At 42.6% G+C, this 15,604-nt stretch overlaps 1 protein-coding gene across 1 annotated transcript in view; it reads right to left on the reverse strand.

Annotated features, from left to right (window-relative positions):
* Window positions 1-8,394: 8,394 nt before the first annotated feature.
* Window positions 8,395-15,604, reverse strand: part of LOC142184803 (H-2 class II histocompatibility antigen, E-S beta chain-like) — a 43,980-nt gene continuing 36,770 nt past the window's right edge. The window contains exons 3-6 of the mRNA XM_075259890.1: window positions 11,627-11,911; window positions 9,871-9,984; window positions 9,688-9,723; window positions 8,395-8,502 (exon numbers count right to left, since the gene is read on the reverse strand). Of these exons, the coding sequence (XP_075115991.1) occupies window positions 8,486-8,502; window positions 9,688-9,723; window positions 9,871-9,984; window positions 11,627-11,911 (452 nt within the window). The 3' untranslated portion in view covers window positions 8,395-8,485. The remainder of the gene's footprint in view (window positions 8,503-9,687; window positions 9,724-9,870; window positions 9,985-11,626; window positions 11,912-15,604) is intronic.

Here is a 15,604-nt window from a genome sequence, read left to right on the forward strand (position 1 = left end):
TATATTTTTCTTTGGACAGAATACTGAATGTCATACATCATTTGATTCTGGCTGTGCCCCTGAGCAAGATAACACTTTACAAAAAAATCTGCACACCCGTTCAAAAGATAGTTTGCATTTAGGCTTTCGAGGATCCTCACTTCCAGGGCTTCTCCAAGTGGGCAGTAACTGTTTGTATTTCTCTGAGATAAGAACAAGTTATTGGAGAATCAGAGCCGTATCTTTTATGGAATTCAGCATGTTATACCTGGTGACGGGTCCTCTTTATTAAAACTCTACCACAGACTATGTATCTGCTTATGAACGTCATGGCTGACCATTACTGGTGGAGTCTTAAAGGGCCCCCACTCAGCTGTCCGCCCCTGCGTCCACCAGTCCTTATCCCAGACTGGGATGGGCTCATTGGCTTCTGGTGCTGGTATGTGCTGAAGTTTGTAAAGCCTGGGTACGTGAGCTCAGCTTTACAAAACCTTGTGACTTTATGGAAAGCTGGGTGTTTCTGAAGCAGAAAGTCCCTGGAAGAGGAAACAATTACAAGCTCAGCAGACAGACTCGCTGATCGGGTTCCTGGCGATGCCGCCCATTGCTGCCAATGACAAACCTTCTTACCCTGCAGTCAGTTGTTGCTGAGTAAAGACACAGAGCAAAGTGTTACTACAGAGAGGAAACATATCTGACAGTAGATATCACCATGTCTCTGCACAGCCTGCCTGGAACTAGAGCTTCTCTGGCTTTACTTTTCTTTCAGCCATTTCTTTGAAACTCTAGAAATAAACCCTATAGTTTAAAGGGGTTTATCTATGGGATAACTTATACCCTATCCGTGTCCCCCATTCTGAATGGATTGGTGGTCGGACAGTAACCTATCTATCTGCAGGGCTGGGGTGATATGCTGGGTCTGATGACAGTAACCTATCTATCTGTAGGGCTGGGGTGATATGCTGGTTCTGGTGACACTAACCTATCTATCTGCAGGACTGGGGTGATATGCTGGTTCTGGTGACAGTAACCTATCTATCTGTAGGGCTGGGGTGATATGCTGGTTCTGGTGACACTAACCTATCTATCTGCAGGGCTGGGGGGATATGCTGGGTCTGGTGACAGTAACCTATCTATCTGCAGGGCTGGGGTGATATGCTGGTTCTGGTGACAGTAACCTATCTATCTGCAGGGCTGGGGTGATATGCTGGGTCTGATGACAGTAACCTATCTATCTGCAGGACTGGGGTGATGTGCTGGGTCTGGTGACAGTAACCTATCTATCTGCGGGGCTGGGGTGATATGCTGGTTCTGGTGACAGTAACCTATCTATCTGCAGGGCTGGGGTGATATGCTGGTTCTGGTGACAGTAACCTATCTATCTGCAGGGCTGGGGTGATATGCTGGTTCTGGTGACAGTAACCTATCTATCTGCAGGGCTGAGGTGATATGCTGGGTCTGGTGACAGTAACCTATCTATCTGCAGGGCTGGGGTGATATGCTGGGTCTGGTGACAGTAACCTATCTATCTGCAGGGCTGGGGTGATATGCTGGTTCTGGTGACAGTAACCTATCTATCTGCAGGACTGGAGTGATATGCTGGTTCTGGTGACAGTAACCTATCTATCTGCAGGGCTGGGGTGATATGCTGGTTCTGGTGACAGTAACCTATCTATCTGCAGTGCTGGGGTGATATGCTGGTTCTGGGTGACAGTAACCTATCTATCTGCAGGGCTGGGGTGATATGCTGGTTCTGGTGACAGTAACCTATCTATCTGCAAGGCTGGGGTGATATGCTGGTACTGGTGAGAGTAACCTATCTATCTGCAGGACTGGGGTGATATGCTGGTTCTGGTGACAGTAACCTATCTATCTGCAGGGTTGGGGTGATAGGCTGGGTCTGGTGACAGTAACCTATCTATCTGCAGGGCTGGAGTGATATGCTGGTTCTGGTGACAGTAACCTATCTATCTGCAGGACTGGAGTGATATGCTGGTTCTGGTGACAGTAACCTATCTATCTGCAGGGCTGGGGTGATATGCTGGGTCTGATGACAGTAACCTATCTATCTGCAGGACTGGGGTGATATGCTGGTTCTGGTGACAGTAATCTATCTATCTGCAGGGCTGGGGTGATATGCTGGTTCTGGTGACAGTAACCTATCTATCTGCAGGGCTGGGGTGATATGCTGGTTCTGGTGACAGTAACCTATCTATCTGCAGGGCTGGGGTGATGTGCTGGGTCTGGTGACAGTAACCTATCTATCTGCAGGACTGGGATGATATGCTGGTTCTGGTGACAGTAACCTATCTATCTGCAGGGCTGGGGTGATATGCTGGTTCTGGTGACAGTAACCTATCTATCTGCAGGGCTGGGGTGATATGCTGGTTCTGGTGACAGTAACCTATCTATCTGCAAGGCTGGGGTGATATGCTGGTTCTGGTGAGAGTAACCTATCTATCTGCAGGACTGGGGTGATATGCTGGGTCTGGTGACAGTAACCTATCTATCTGCAGGGTTGGGGTGATAGGCTGGGTCTGGTGACAGTAACCTATCTATCTGCAGGACTGGAGTGATATGCTGGTTCTGGTGACAGTAACCTATCTATCTGCAGGGCTGGGGTGATATCCTGGTTCTGGTGACAGTAACCTATCTATCTGCAGGGCTGGGGTGATATGCTGGTTCTGGTGACAGTAACCTATCTATCTGCAGGGCTGGGGTGATATGCTGGTACTGGTGACAGTAACCTATCTATCTGCAGGGCTGGGGTGATATGCTGGTACTGGTGACAGTAACCTATCTATCTGCAGGGCTGGAGTGATATGCTGGTTCTGGTGACAGTAACCTATCTATCTGCAGGGCTGGGGTGATATGCTGGGTCTGGTGACAGTAACCTATCTATCTGCAGGGCTGGGGTGATATGCTGGGTCTGATGACAGTAACCTATCTATCTGCAGGACTGGGGTGATATGCTGGGTCTGGTGACAGTAACCTATCTATCTGCGGGGCTGGGGTGATATGCTGGTTCTGGTGACAGTAACCTATCTATCTGCAGGGCTGGGGTGATATGCTGGGTCTGATGACAGTAACCTATCTATCTGCAGGACTGGGGTGATATGCTGGTTCTGGTGACAGTAACCTATCTATCTGCAGGGCTGGGGTGATATGCTGGTTCTGGTGACAGTAACCTATCTATCTGCAGGGCTGGGGTGATATGATGGTTCTGGTGACAGTAACCTATCTATCTGCAGGGCTGGGGTGATGTGCTGGATCTGGTGACAGTAACCTATCTATCTGCAGGACTGGGATGATATGCTGGTTCTGGTGACAGTAACCTATCTATCTGCAGGGCTGGGGTGATATGCTGGTTCTGGTGACAGTAACCTATCTATCTGCAGGGCTGGGGTGATATGCTGGTTCTGGTGACAGTAACCTATCTATCTGCAAGGCTGGGGTGATATGCTGGTTCTGGTGACAGTAACCTATCTATCTGCAGGGTTGGGGTGATAGGCTGGGTCTGGTGACAGTAACCTATCTATCTGCAGGACTGGAGTGATATGCTGGTTCTGGTGACAGTAACCTATCTATCTGCAGGACTGGAGTGATATGCTGGGTCTGGTGACAGTAACCTATCTATCTGCAGGGTTGGGGTGATAGGCTGGGTCTGGTGACAGTAACCTATCTATCTGCAGGACTGGAGTGATATGCTGGTTCTGGTGACAGTAACCTATCTATCTGCAGGACTGGAGTGATATGCTGGGTCTGGTGACAGTAACCTATCTATCTGCAGGGTTGGGGTGATAGGCTGGGTCTGGTGACAGTAACCTATCTATCTGCAGGACTGGAGTGATATGCTGGTTCTGGTGACAGTAACCTATCTATCTGCAGGACTGGAGTGATATGCTGGGTCTGGTGACAGTAACCTATCTATCTGCAGGGCTGGGGTGATATCCTGGTTCTGGTGACAGTAACCTATCTATCTGCAGGGCTGGGGTGATATGCTGGTTCTGGTGACAGTAACCTATCTATCTGCAGGGCTGCGGTGATATGCTGGTTCTGGTGACAGTAACCTATCTATCTGCAGGGCTGCGGTGATATGCTGGTTCTGGTGACAGTAACCTATCTATCTGCAGGGCTGGGGTGATATGCTGGTACTGGTGACAGTAACCTATCTATCTGCAGGGCTGCGGTGATATGCTGGTTCTGGTGACAGTAACCTATCTATCTGCAGGGCTGGGGTGATATACTGGTTCTGGTGACAGTAACCTATCTATCTGCAGGGCTGGGGTGATATACTGGTTCTGGTGACCAATACTCTCTTGTTGTAGTCTGCATCCTTGGTATGATCTAGTAGAAGGTTTGGAGGTCACAGTCCAAACCATTGACCAAAATATGTGTACAACACAAGACACTTAACTGCTGAAAAGGTATTTTTAAAGAATGGGGGCTATGGGGATACACAGTTTCAGCGAACAAGCTGGTATGCCCCCGAAACGGAGCAGTGAGTTTGGCGCCAGATAGACATCATTTGCGACTGCTTGGTGCTCGGTCCTCGTACCCCTTCAGTCAGTCACTCTACTTCTCATCAGGATGGCAGGGTATAGTATTAGGCAGCACAACCTCATGGTGCCAAGCTATTGGGTCACCAATTTGTCTAAGAGATGTCAAATAGTGTTCGTGATGTACCCTGAAAGAGTGTTACTCAAAAAAATGTTATGGAAAATGAAAACAACAGAATCAATGATCCCTTGTAATGGTGTAGGCTGTTCAAAATGTAGCAGGGCACAATCTATAATGTATAGAGAGCAAACATGCACTTGCCATGCCACGGGTACAGACAGTAAGTCTGCCTGAGATTCCTAGGAGTTTGGTTATTACTGCTCCCTGTCTAATGGATTTTATATTTGCTCAATAAAGCTTTGTATGATCCATCCTGGAGGGACCTTTTTTGTAATCATGTATTCATACTACATTTATGGTGTATATGTTGGGTGGATTTGCCAGTATACACTTCCAACAGATGCCTATTGCAGTTTAGGCATACAGTGACTTTCACGACGATGTTCCCATGTTGACATAGGCTTCATTTTTTACTGTATACCTTTGTATAACATAATGAAGTCTACCAAAGCTATAATGACCTCCAGTATTCCAGCCGCCTCTGGCACAGTAGCTTCAGGTTAGGTGGTTAAAGTATACCTCCAATTAGTAAATAACTTTTCATATATGGATAATACATGTGAATATAAAAAACTTTGTAATATATTTCATTGAAAAGTATTCTTCTACCTCGCTTCATCAGATAGAATTATGTCTTACATAGAAGTCTATGGAGATTGGAGGTGAGGTAGTGGAGGCTGCTGGAAAAGACAAATTATTGTAGCTGCTACATTCAAACTCTTTTGACACCGCTATATCTTGTGAGATAAGACTCCACCACTGTACAGAATGTGGCGATAAATCAAATAGCTAGCCGACAGCAGCCTCTTCTATTCCTCTCTCTATAGACTTCTGTTTGTGAGTCTGGATATAGAGAAGGATTCTATTAGGGATAAGAGGCTGAGAGAATGGAAGGAGGAGGAAATCAGCCTAGTTATTGAAGAAGCCAAAACTTCATATATAATAAATACACATTATATCAAAACTTGATGGAAAAAACATATTTATTCTGATTTTCAATAAAGCATTCTGCATAAACCCCAGAACATAAAATTAGACAGATATCTGTATATATTCATCATTTATTTCAGCTGCAGCGCACATTATAGTAGCAGATTCCAATGAAGCGTTACGTTATTGACATATATGAAAGCTGACAGATCTGCATAACGCCGGGGATAAACCTTCTGACCACTCTCTGGAGAGACAGATATTTCTGATTGATCACAGATTTGCGATTCTAATCTCCTTCTTAATGTGTGTATACAATGTATAAAATCTACCAAACCTGCTAATTGTGGTGGAACTGGCGACTCCGTAATGTCTATAGAGGTCTACTGGCTCACTCCAAATAGCAAACATTGGAGAGAGAAGACTGGACACCACGGTGGAGTCCCGGGGAAGTGACAAAAGGTGAGTGCGAACTGTTTATTAATTTTCTGCACCTCCCCAAAGCCTTTGATTATTATTATCTTGGGTCTCAAGGTACTCCAGAGTATATTAACAATTCAGATGGTGAACACCAAAAATCTTTGGAAATTTTTTTGGAAAACTTGTAATGAACCTCGTTTGTTATGAGCCAGGGTGCTCATCTCTAGCCTCAATCCTTTGTTCCTGCAGGAGATATAACACTGCCATTGGAGTCTGACAAGTGTTTATTCCCTTCTTCTTATTGAAATAAACATGCACACTCAGCCAGGAGTCAGAAGGAATAGCCGTCTATGGCTATCTGAAGTGTAAGGGCACCTTTAGGAAATCCAACATTCCTATGTAAGTGAAGCTTGCATTTCATAGTCTTATATTGCTCTTAAAAAACTCACATAATGTTAATATAATATTATTATTGAAGTTTGCTTTTTGTCAATCTAATAAAGAGTAGACCACAAGAACATTCTCAGATATGATACAATGTATAGTACGGAAATAAAACTCTTAGGTTATTAGTATCCCTATAGAAAATGTACAAAATAAACTAGATGGAACATTGGCCTTATGTAAAATGCATTTAGCATGGTTGGGTCAGATTGTGAATCATTCTTAACACTGTAATGTAGGAATAATTGTGAAACAGGCAACATCCCTGTATAATGATGTGCATTGTGCTTTATTTTAATAGCAACATCCCCAGCAGCTAGAGTCAATGCAGCTCAATTTGTATTCATGTGACCGGGATCTGATGCAACGTCCATTACACAGAGACCAAAACAGTCCGCTCCTGGGCTGTCCTCTGTGTATGCTCTGGTGTCTGCTGGAAGATCTGTTCATTCAGGGCTCTGCATACAGGACCTTCACCAATCTGATATTCATGACCTATCCTATAGCTAAATTCAACTTGGTCTGCGTGTTTACCGGAATTACTGGGACAGTATTATAGTTATCTATGCTGCGAGGAGTCCCTGCCTCCCAGTACTGTACTATAATCTCTACAGGACAATATGTCGCTGGGAGGCCATTACATCGGGCGCACACACAGATCAATCTTCATGGGTGAAACTCAGTTGTGTCAATCTGTTTAAAATTTGTTTTCTAACTATCCCTATACAGAGATGAAAGATAAAGGGGAGTTTACAGGAAGGGACAGAACTTCGTATTCGCCATTATCAATAGCGTGTGACATAGTTCACGGTACTTTGATATTAAAGGGGTTGTCCAGTTTATATTTTTTATGCATTTGTTTATATAATACGAAACCGCCTTCTGTACACAGGATAGCGCTCTTAGATGGTCTCAGTCATGTGACTACCACATATAAATGGTGTGACCCCGACATTCAGTTAGCAGAAGTCTTACTTTCTGTATAGGAATAATTATTGTTATCATGGCGATTGTTTCTTTACTGTATATTGCATTTATATATATAACAGTACGTTGCTATGAGTTTTATTAAAAAATAAAGTTAAATGGAAATAAACAAATCACGGCAATGCTTCAGGTGAAGTTGTCTTGTTGTTTTATAAAGTGAATTGTTAAAAAAACTAAAACAAAGCCCAGATAGGAGACAAAGATGGTGACAGACATGATGATTAGATCCATATAGTAGAAAAAAGAGGCAATGGGCACGCTGGTCCAAATGATTATCTTTATTTATTATACGACGCGTTTCAGGAATACAGATCCCTTTCTTAAGTATGTATTCCTGAAACGCGTTGTGTGATAACTTTGGACCGGCTTGCCTGTTGCCTCCTTTTTCTACTATATGGATATTCCTGACACAGAACCATGGTTTGACGCGTTTCTGAGGCTGGCTGCTGCCCACTAGGGTCTATCATTATACAGATTTCATTCTGGTACATGCCTAAATAGTGATTGTGAACTAATTTTCACAACCGCACAAGGTGAGCATTCTACCTTAGTTTTTTGCATTAATCACCATTCCACCCACAGTATTACGCTATTAGTGCCTGGTGCTGTTTTGTGTTTTTTTTTTCTTCTTGGTACTCATGATGATGGGAGGCGCTGTAGTAATACCTGGAGTCACATGGCTGACGCTATCTTAAGACTATATTCACACAACTGTGCGGATTCTCAGATTATTTACATCCCATGTGGGATCTCTTTTTTTGGGTGAATTGAGTCCATGAAAATAGAGCATGTCATGGACACCTCATGGGCAAAAAACTCAGTTGTGTGAATATAGCCTTAGTTTATTCAGATAGTCCAAGGGTAGAAGAGAGATATGTCGGCAAAATATTAAACATTTGTTTGCATTCTATAAGTAAAAAATAAAAAATTTAAAAAAAGCAACCCCTTTAACTGATGTATCCGACACATGGCTTTGGAAAACATAGAGGCGAACTCGGAATTTGCAAAACAAGATGGCCATTTTGTATGTCAGTTTTTCTTCTTGTTAAGTATGTAGGAAATCTGAAAAAAAGTGAAAGTAACGATTAGTAAATAATTGAAAGGATTTCATTCCTATACTGAGCTTTCCATGAAGGAGATGGGTCACTTATATTATAGATCCTCGGGATGGGCACACTTGTAATAAATACACTACAGATCACACTTCTATATATATCACTGCTTCTTCTTACATAAAATGTTGTCACAAGAATTCATGTTTGAATTTTTTTTTTTTTTTTTTAAACTTTTTTTTATTGAAGGAATTTACCCATATAGTAGGTGATCACTTACTGGTCATAGGGGACGGGATGACTGAATCACTATAGGTTAGTTATACTGGCCATACACCTAAAATAGCCGATCTCCCCATGAACAAGTACCGTAAATACTCGAGTATAAGCCGACTCGAATATAAGCCGAGGCCCCTAATTTTACCACAAAAAACTGGTAAAACTTATTGACTCGAGTATAAGCCGAGGGGGGGGGGGGGGAATGCAGCAACTGCTGGAAAGTTTCAAAAATTCAAATGGTCGGAGTTTTTGGGTGCAGTAGATGCTGGGGAAGGGGAGGGGGTGTATTGATTGTCTGTCTGCCCCTTCCCTAAGCTTGAGGACTGGTTGTTGTTTTTTCCCACTTGGCATTCAGCCTGGCTGACTATAGGGGATCTGCAGTGCTCCTATTAACCCCTTCCTGACGGCACAGGAGCGCTGCAGATCCCCTATATTCAGTAGACACAGGGAGACCTCATGTGTAGAATGTGTCACAGTAATATTCTACTTTTATATGTATTCTAGGGAAAGAAGTGACTCAGAACTTTTATTTATTTTAAAGCTTCAATTTTTTCCACTATTTTATGGGAGATTCTATACATTACTATTGTGGCTGGTCATAGACCAAATTTTATAGTATGAATATTGGATTTCTGCGTACCCTATCAATTTAAAGTTATGTAAATTGTTGCTCTTGTATTGGACGGTGGCATCGGCCCACCCTATTTAACATCATTGTTTGTTCACTTGTTTTAATTTCAATGTTTACAATTTTCATCTGTGAACTCTATTTCTTGTAAAAATTTGTAAAAACTTAATAAAACTGATAATAATAATAATGATAAAAAAAAAATACTAAGCTTGTTTTTTTCACTTTATAGATTTTTGCAATTTTTTAGAATAACACATTGCTTTCATATTTCGCTTGTAAACTTACGTTCACTTTGTGGTCCCCGAAATGATGTCCGGATCGCTAAAGAAAAGAAACAAAAAAATCTAAATATAACATGAAGGTTTCAAGGAGAGTAAATGAATGAAAAGTGACACAAATTGTTCTATCAATTATGTACAACATGACGGTGTATACTAAAAATCCACAGGTGATGGGATTATCTCTTACCTTTCTGTCCTTTTATGTACATCACAATTCCAGCAATCAGAAAAACCGCCCCCAAGACAAATCCAAAAATTCCAGTCACCATCTTGTTCTTTTCTGATTCTGATATTTCCGGGTCTGTGATAAAAAAAAATAAATAATCTAGATTACTTGCAAAAACAAGAAAGCAGCTTTTTCATGTTTTGAGGCATTAAGTGAAAATGAAAAAGCATTTAAAGGGGTTGTCCATGAATTACTGAAAACTCTAGGGTGACATTCTGCCCACATGTGATCACCTTAGCAGATCATTGGATGAACAGTCACTACTCCTGTCACTGATTGGCTGCTTCGGTCACATGCAGGACAAAGTCCAAAACACAGAGGACCCAAACAGAGACTTATGGCCGGATCTCCAGCTTTGGGCAGGTGTGTACGCAGTGTTTGTTATTTTAAGTCAGTCTAGGTGGTAAAAAATAGAATATGGAACAACTCAAGATTTTGTTGGGTAAATTCAATTTTGCCTTTGTGTCTTCTTCTAAGAAACTGCTTCACGTTAAGCCCCCCCCCCCCCCATAGCTTATTTTGTTCTAGATTTTTTGGATCCAAAGCCAGGAGTGGATTAAGTAAAAGTTAGAAATATAAGAGCTTCCTATATATTTCCTTTTGTAGCCATCCTTGGTTTTGGCTCATAAAAACGGAACAACATCTGCAACAAAAAAAGCTGTGTTTCTGCAACGTGGGGCCTCAGACTGAAAGACACAGTTTTGTGTAGTGTTATCACTTTCAGAGCAGAATGCACATTGTGAAAGAGCTACAACTATAAAAAAAAAAACAACTAAAAATGATAAGATATAAGACATGAATTCAGGAGATATTGGGGGAGATTTATGAAGATTGTTGTTTTTATCGAAGGGGGCAATTATTTTATGATAAGGTGCATGTCTCCTCATACATCAGGGACAGCCTCCGCACTGCTGTGCCCCTCTACTGAAATCATAACTAGAGTAGATTTGAGGCATTATGTCAGAAAATTGGCGTAAATAATCATAAATCTGGTTCCGCCAATGACACTGCCAAGGCCACGCCCTTTCATGGAAAAAGGCAAGGAGCTATGTAAGAGAAGAAAATGTTCATTTTTGTGAAAAACCTTGACCCAAGCAAAACGTTGCAACTTTTTCATGTCTGCCACAGCAGAAAACTGGTGTACAAGGAATAATATATCTCCCCAATTTCACACATATACTTTATATAGGAAACCAAGTAACTATAAGACAAAAAACAAAAAAATACTATTGAAGACTAGTCTGAAAATGATTCTTATTGTTTATATTCACCCTCGTTTTCTCTATGGATTTTTATAATGAGACATGATCAGTAACGATTCTGTATTTTTATATATGGTATATAAGTGGACACATTCATATACATAACCACAAGGCCTGTGTCCATTTTAATGCATTCTCTGGATGTGATACAAGAATATTATTGATTTTATTTTTATTAGGAGATTTGATTGTATTTGTTTAATTTGGTGTTTTTGGATTTGTTAATATTTTAATAGCTTTTCTTTTAGGACATGTGATTGCTTACAAATACAATCCAATACTTCTACTATGTCTTCATGTTAGGGGCCCTTAAAAAAAAAGAAAGCTGAGATAAATATGATGGCATGTACAATTTTTTTTCCTTGTTCCTCATCTCAGCCATTCAATTCTACATTAATTTTATTCAGCTGGTTTGATAAAGTTTAGGACAATTAGTGATGACAAATCAGACTTACGCCAGTCTACTCGGTGCGGGGTCTTCAGGCTGCTGTGATGGACCTCACAGGTAAAAGTGTCTCCTTTCTCCATCTCTGTCTCCAGCATCACCAGGATCTGGCAAGTCCAATCTCCATTATGGAAAAGCTCAGAAGACTGGACCTGCTCGGTCTCCTCTCGGCCATTCCGGTACCATTTCACCACAATGCCAGACGGGTAGAAGCCATATACATTACAGACCAGCATGTGCTGCACGGATTTAGGATCATCATGAGGCATTAGGGACACATAAACCTCAGGGGTAACTGAAACAGAAAAATAAAATGGTAGTTACAGATAGAAATAAGATCAGTGGCGTAACTAGGAATGGCGGGGCCCCGCGGCGAACTTTTGACATGGGCCCCCCCCCATCCCAACTGACGCCGAAGACCTCGACCGACCCCCTCCTCCGCACTCTATTATGTCCCTTACTGGCCCCTGCACACAGTATTAACCCCAATAGTGTCCCCTGCACACAGTATTAACCCCAATAGTGGCCCCTGCACACAGTATTAACCCCAATAGTGTCCCTCTGTGGACACCCATAAACAATTATTATACTCTGGGGTCTTTTCAGACCCCAGAGTATAATAATCGGAGACCCGGGGAATAAAAACATTAAAAAAAAAACCCACTGTTGCTTCTTACCTGTTCCCCGGCTCCTGTGCTGTGCTGTCCTCCTGTGCTGACCACCACTCGCGTCCTTTGTTAATGACGGACGTCACATGACCCGGAAAGCATGCCAGGTTCATGTGACGTCAGAGACGTCAGACAACAGTAGGACGGAGGCCTGGCAGGATCGTGGAGAGGTAAGTAACAGTTTTTTATGTTTATTACCTCTCCCGATCCGCCGGTCATTATTCTCGGGGGTCTGCAAAGACCCCCGAGTATAATGATAGCCCCTGTGGGGCCCGCGGTGTCACTTGCCGATCCCGGCCCAGCCAGGATCGGCAAGTGATTAGGGCCCGTAACAGCCTATTTAAAAAAAAACGCAGCGGTAGCGGCTGTCACCGGGCCCCCTAATGGCCCGGGCCCTGTGGCAGCTGCTACTGCTGCTACCACGGTAGTTACGCCACTGAATAAGATAAACTGCTGGTAACAACAGATAATAAGTCACTGCTTAGAATCTGTTTTATATTTCCCTACTTACTATAAGCTTATATCTGGCCTTATTAGAAGAGGACCTTCCACCAACTCCAACTCTTTGCACCCTTTAAATACCATAATACCATAAACACCCATAGCTGCCTATTTTGAATCAGAGCCTAGCGCGGTTAGTTTCCTCATTAGTTGCCCTATCCCTGGGTGGTTTTAGGTGGCTTCCATAGACGGTTCATCAGTTATCTCACTTCCTTTCTTCTCTGCCTAGCTCCCCGGGATTAGACTACTTTTTCGTGAGGTTTGACATAGCTTGATCTGGGAGGGTTTCTGTGAGGTGGTTAGCTGGATTTTGCAAATCTCTCCTCCGCACTCACCGACTCTTTTTCTGCTTCACCTTTCAGCCCTCCCTCTCTGGACCTATGGTAAATCTTCCCTCTATCCCGTGCTCCGTGCAGCCGGGACTCGCATCCAGATGCTCTGTTAGTTTCCCCATCACCCTTCCCTCCACTATTGGTCTCATCACGTGGTGGACTCGCATCTCTTCAGGATGTGCGGGAGGCCTGCATGGTCACTTGGACTCCATTGGTTGGTTGGTGGCTGCAGCCTGGGGTTGACCCCCCCCCTCTCCCCCCCCCCTCTTTTTTTTTCTCCCTTTCTCTTTCCTCTTTTTGTCTTTCTCCCTCTCCTTTTGTCTCTAGGTTTGCTGTTTTTGTCTTTTGCCCTATGTAGTATTGTATTGCTTGGTTTCGTTCATTTGAACTTGTCTATATTTGTGTTTTGATTTTGTGAGCCCGATCACTCCGGCCCTGCTGTGTTGCAGTTTTGTTTCTTATTTTGCTTATTTGTAAATTGTTTATAAATAAAGAATTTATAAAAAAAAGTAACATATCTTTATTCTGCGGGTCGGTACGATTACGGCGATACCTCATTTATATAATTTTTTTATTCGATACTAATTATGCAGAACGAATACACATTTGGAGACATAAATCAATGATTTTTGCATCGCCATCTTCTGAGAGGCGTAACGTTTTTATTTTTCGGTTGACAGTGTTGGTTGGGGGCTTATGTTTTGGGGACAACCTGTGCTTTTTATTGGTACTGTTTTGGGGTACATGTGATTTTTTGATCACTTTTTATATCACATTTTGTAAGGTGAGATGGGGAAAAATCACTACTTCTGATGGTTTTTTTCCTTTTTTTTTTTCCAATGTTCACCTTGTACATTAAATACTGTTTCAGTTTTGTTGTACAGGTTCTTACGGATGCAATGATACCAAATATGCAATGTTTTTATTCGTTTTTAGTTTTTTTTATATAATTCATTTTCTATAGAAAAAAAGGAATATTTGGGTCTTTATTATTTTTTTCAAACACTTTTTATATGTCCCTGTAGGACACTTCAATCAGCAATACTTTGATTGCTGATGTAGTATTATACACTGAGAGACACAGCATGCACGTGTCTCACAGTGCATCACAGGAAGTCAGGCTGTGCACAAAAATCCTGAATCAACACTTACATCCCCAGAGGAACAGATAGCCATTAATACACTGGAGGAGTTAGAAAACGAGAGTAGTAAACAATCTCGGGAAATTCCATTATCCAGTATTGCTTCGGATATTACTTCTGGGACAGTGTTATGTGTCCCTGATACAATTAAACGACCCTCTAAGAAATTTCCTCCGTTATCTTTATGCCTCTCTATAGACCTTTTTGTTCAGCTGGTCTCAAAGGAGTTTGAGTCAATATCAAATTCCATTTATAATGATAACTAGAGATGAGCGAACAGTGTTCTATCGAACACATGTTCGATCGGATATCACGCTGTTCGCCATGTTCGAATCAAATCGAACACCGCGTGGTAAAGTGCGCGAAAACTCGATTCCCCTCCCAACTTCCCTGGCGCCTTTTTTGCACCAATAACAGCGCAGGGGAGGTGGGACAGGAACTACGACAACAGGGACATTGAAAAAAGTAGGAAAAACCCATTGGCTGCCGAAAACATGTGACCTCTAATTCAGAAGAACAGCGGCGGCCATCTTCAAGTCAGAGAGAGCTTGCAATTCACCGGGGACGGAGGTTTCCGTCCATTTAGCTAGGGATTACATTCTGGTAGGCAGGGGTAGAATAGGATAGGAAGGAGAAGAGAACCAACAGCTCTTTTAAAAGCTAAATTCCAGGGAGAAGCTTGTCAGTGTAACGTGGCATTGACGGGCTCAAGCTGCGCAACCCAGCTTTCCACAGTGTTGAGGATCCTGAATGGAATACACTGAAAGTGTATTCCCGTATACCCTATATACCCCTATCCACGTTCCAACGGTGTGCCCCCCCACCTTCACCCCAGAAACTAACTTGAATACACTGTAATTCCCCTAACAATAGAATTGGGGCTATATACACCCTCAATTCTTGCTATTGGCATATAGTGCCAGTTTCTGAGTGGAAATTCAAAAAAGATATAGGGGCTACATACACCCTCAATTCTTGCTACTGCCATATAGTGCCAGGGTCTGAATGGGAATTGAAAAAATATATTGAGGCTTTCATGCCACCCTCAATTCTTGCTATTGGCATATACTGCCAGGGTCTGACTGGGAATTGAAAAACATATATTGGGGCTTTCATGCCACCCTCAATTCTTGCTAATGGCATATAGTGCCAGTTTCTGACTGGTAATTCCCCAAATAATTTGGGGATACATTCACCCTACATCCACCCGCAATCCTTGCTACTGCCATATAGTGCCAGTTTCTGAGTGGAAATTCAAAAAAGATATAGGGGCCTGCTTTCCACCCTCAATTCTTGCTACTGCCATATAGTGCCAGGGTCTGACTTCGAATTGAAAAACATATAT

This window comes from Leptodactylus fuscus, chromosome 11, assembly GCF_031893055.1.
Source record: "Leptodactylus fuscus isolate aLepFus1 chromosome 11, aLepFus1.hap2, whole genome shotgun sequence".
NCBI lineage: Eukaryota > Metazoa > Chordata > Amphibia > Anura > Leptodactylidae > Leptodactylus > Leptodactylus fuscus.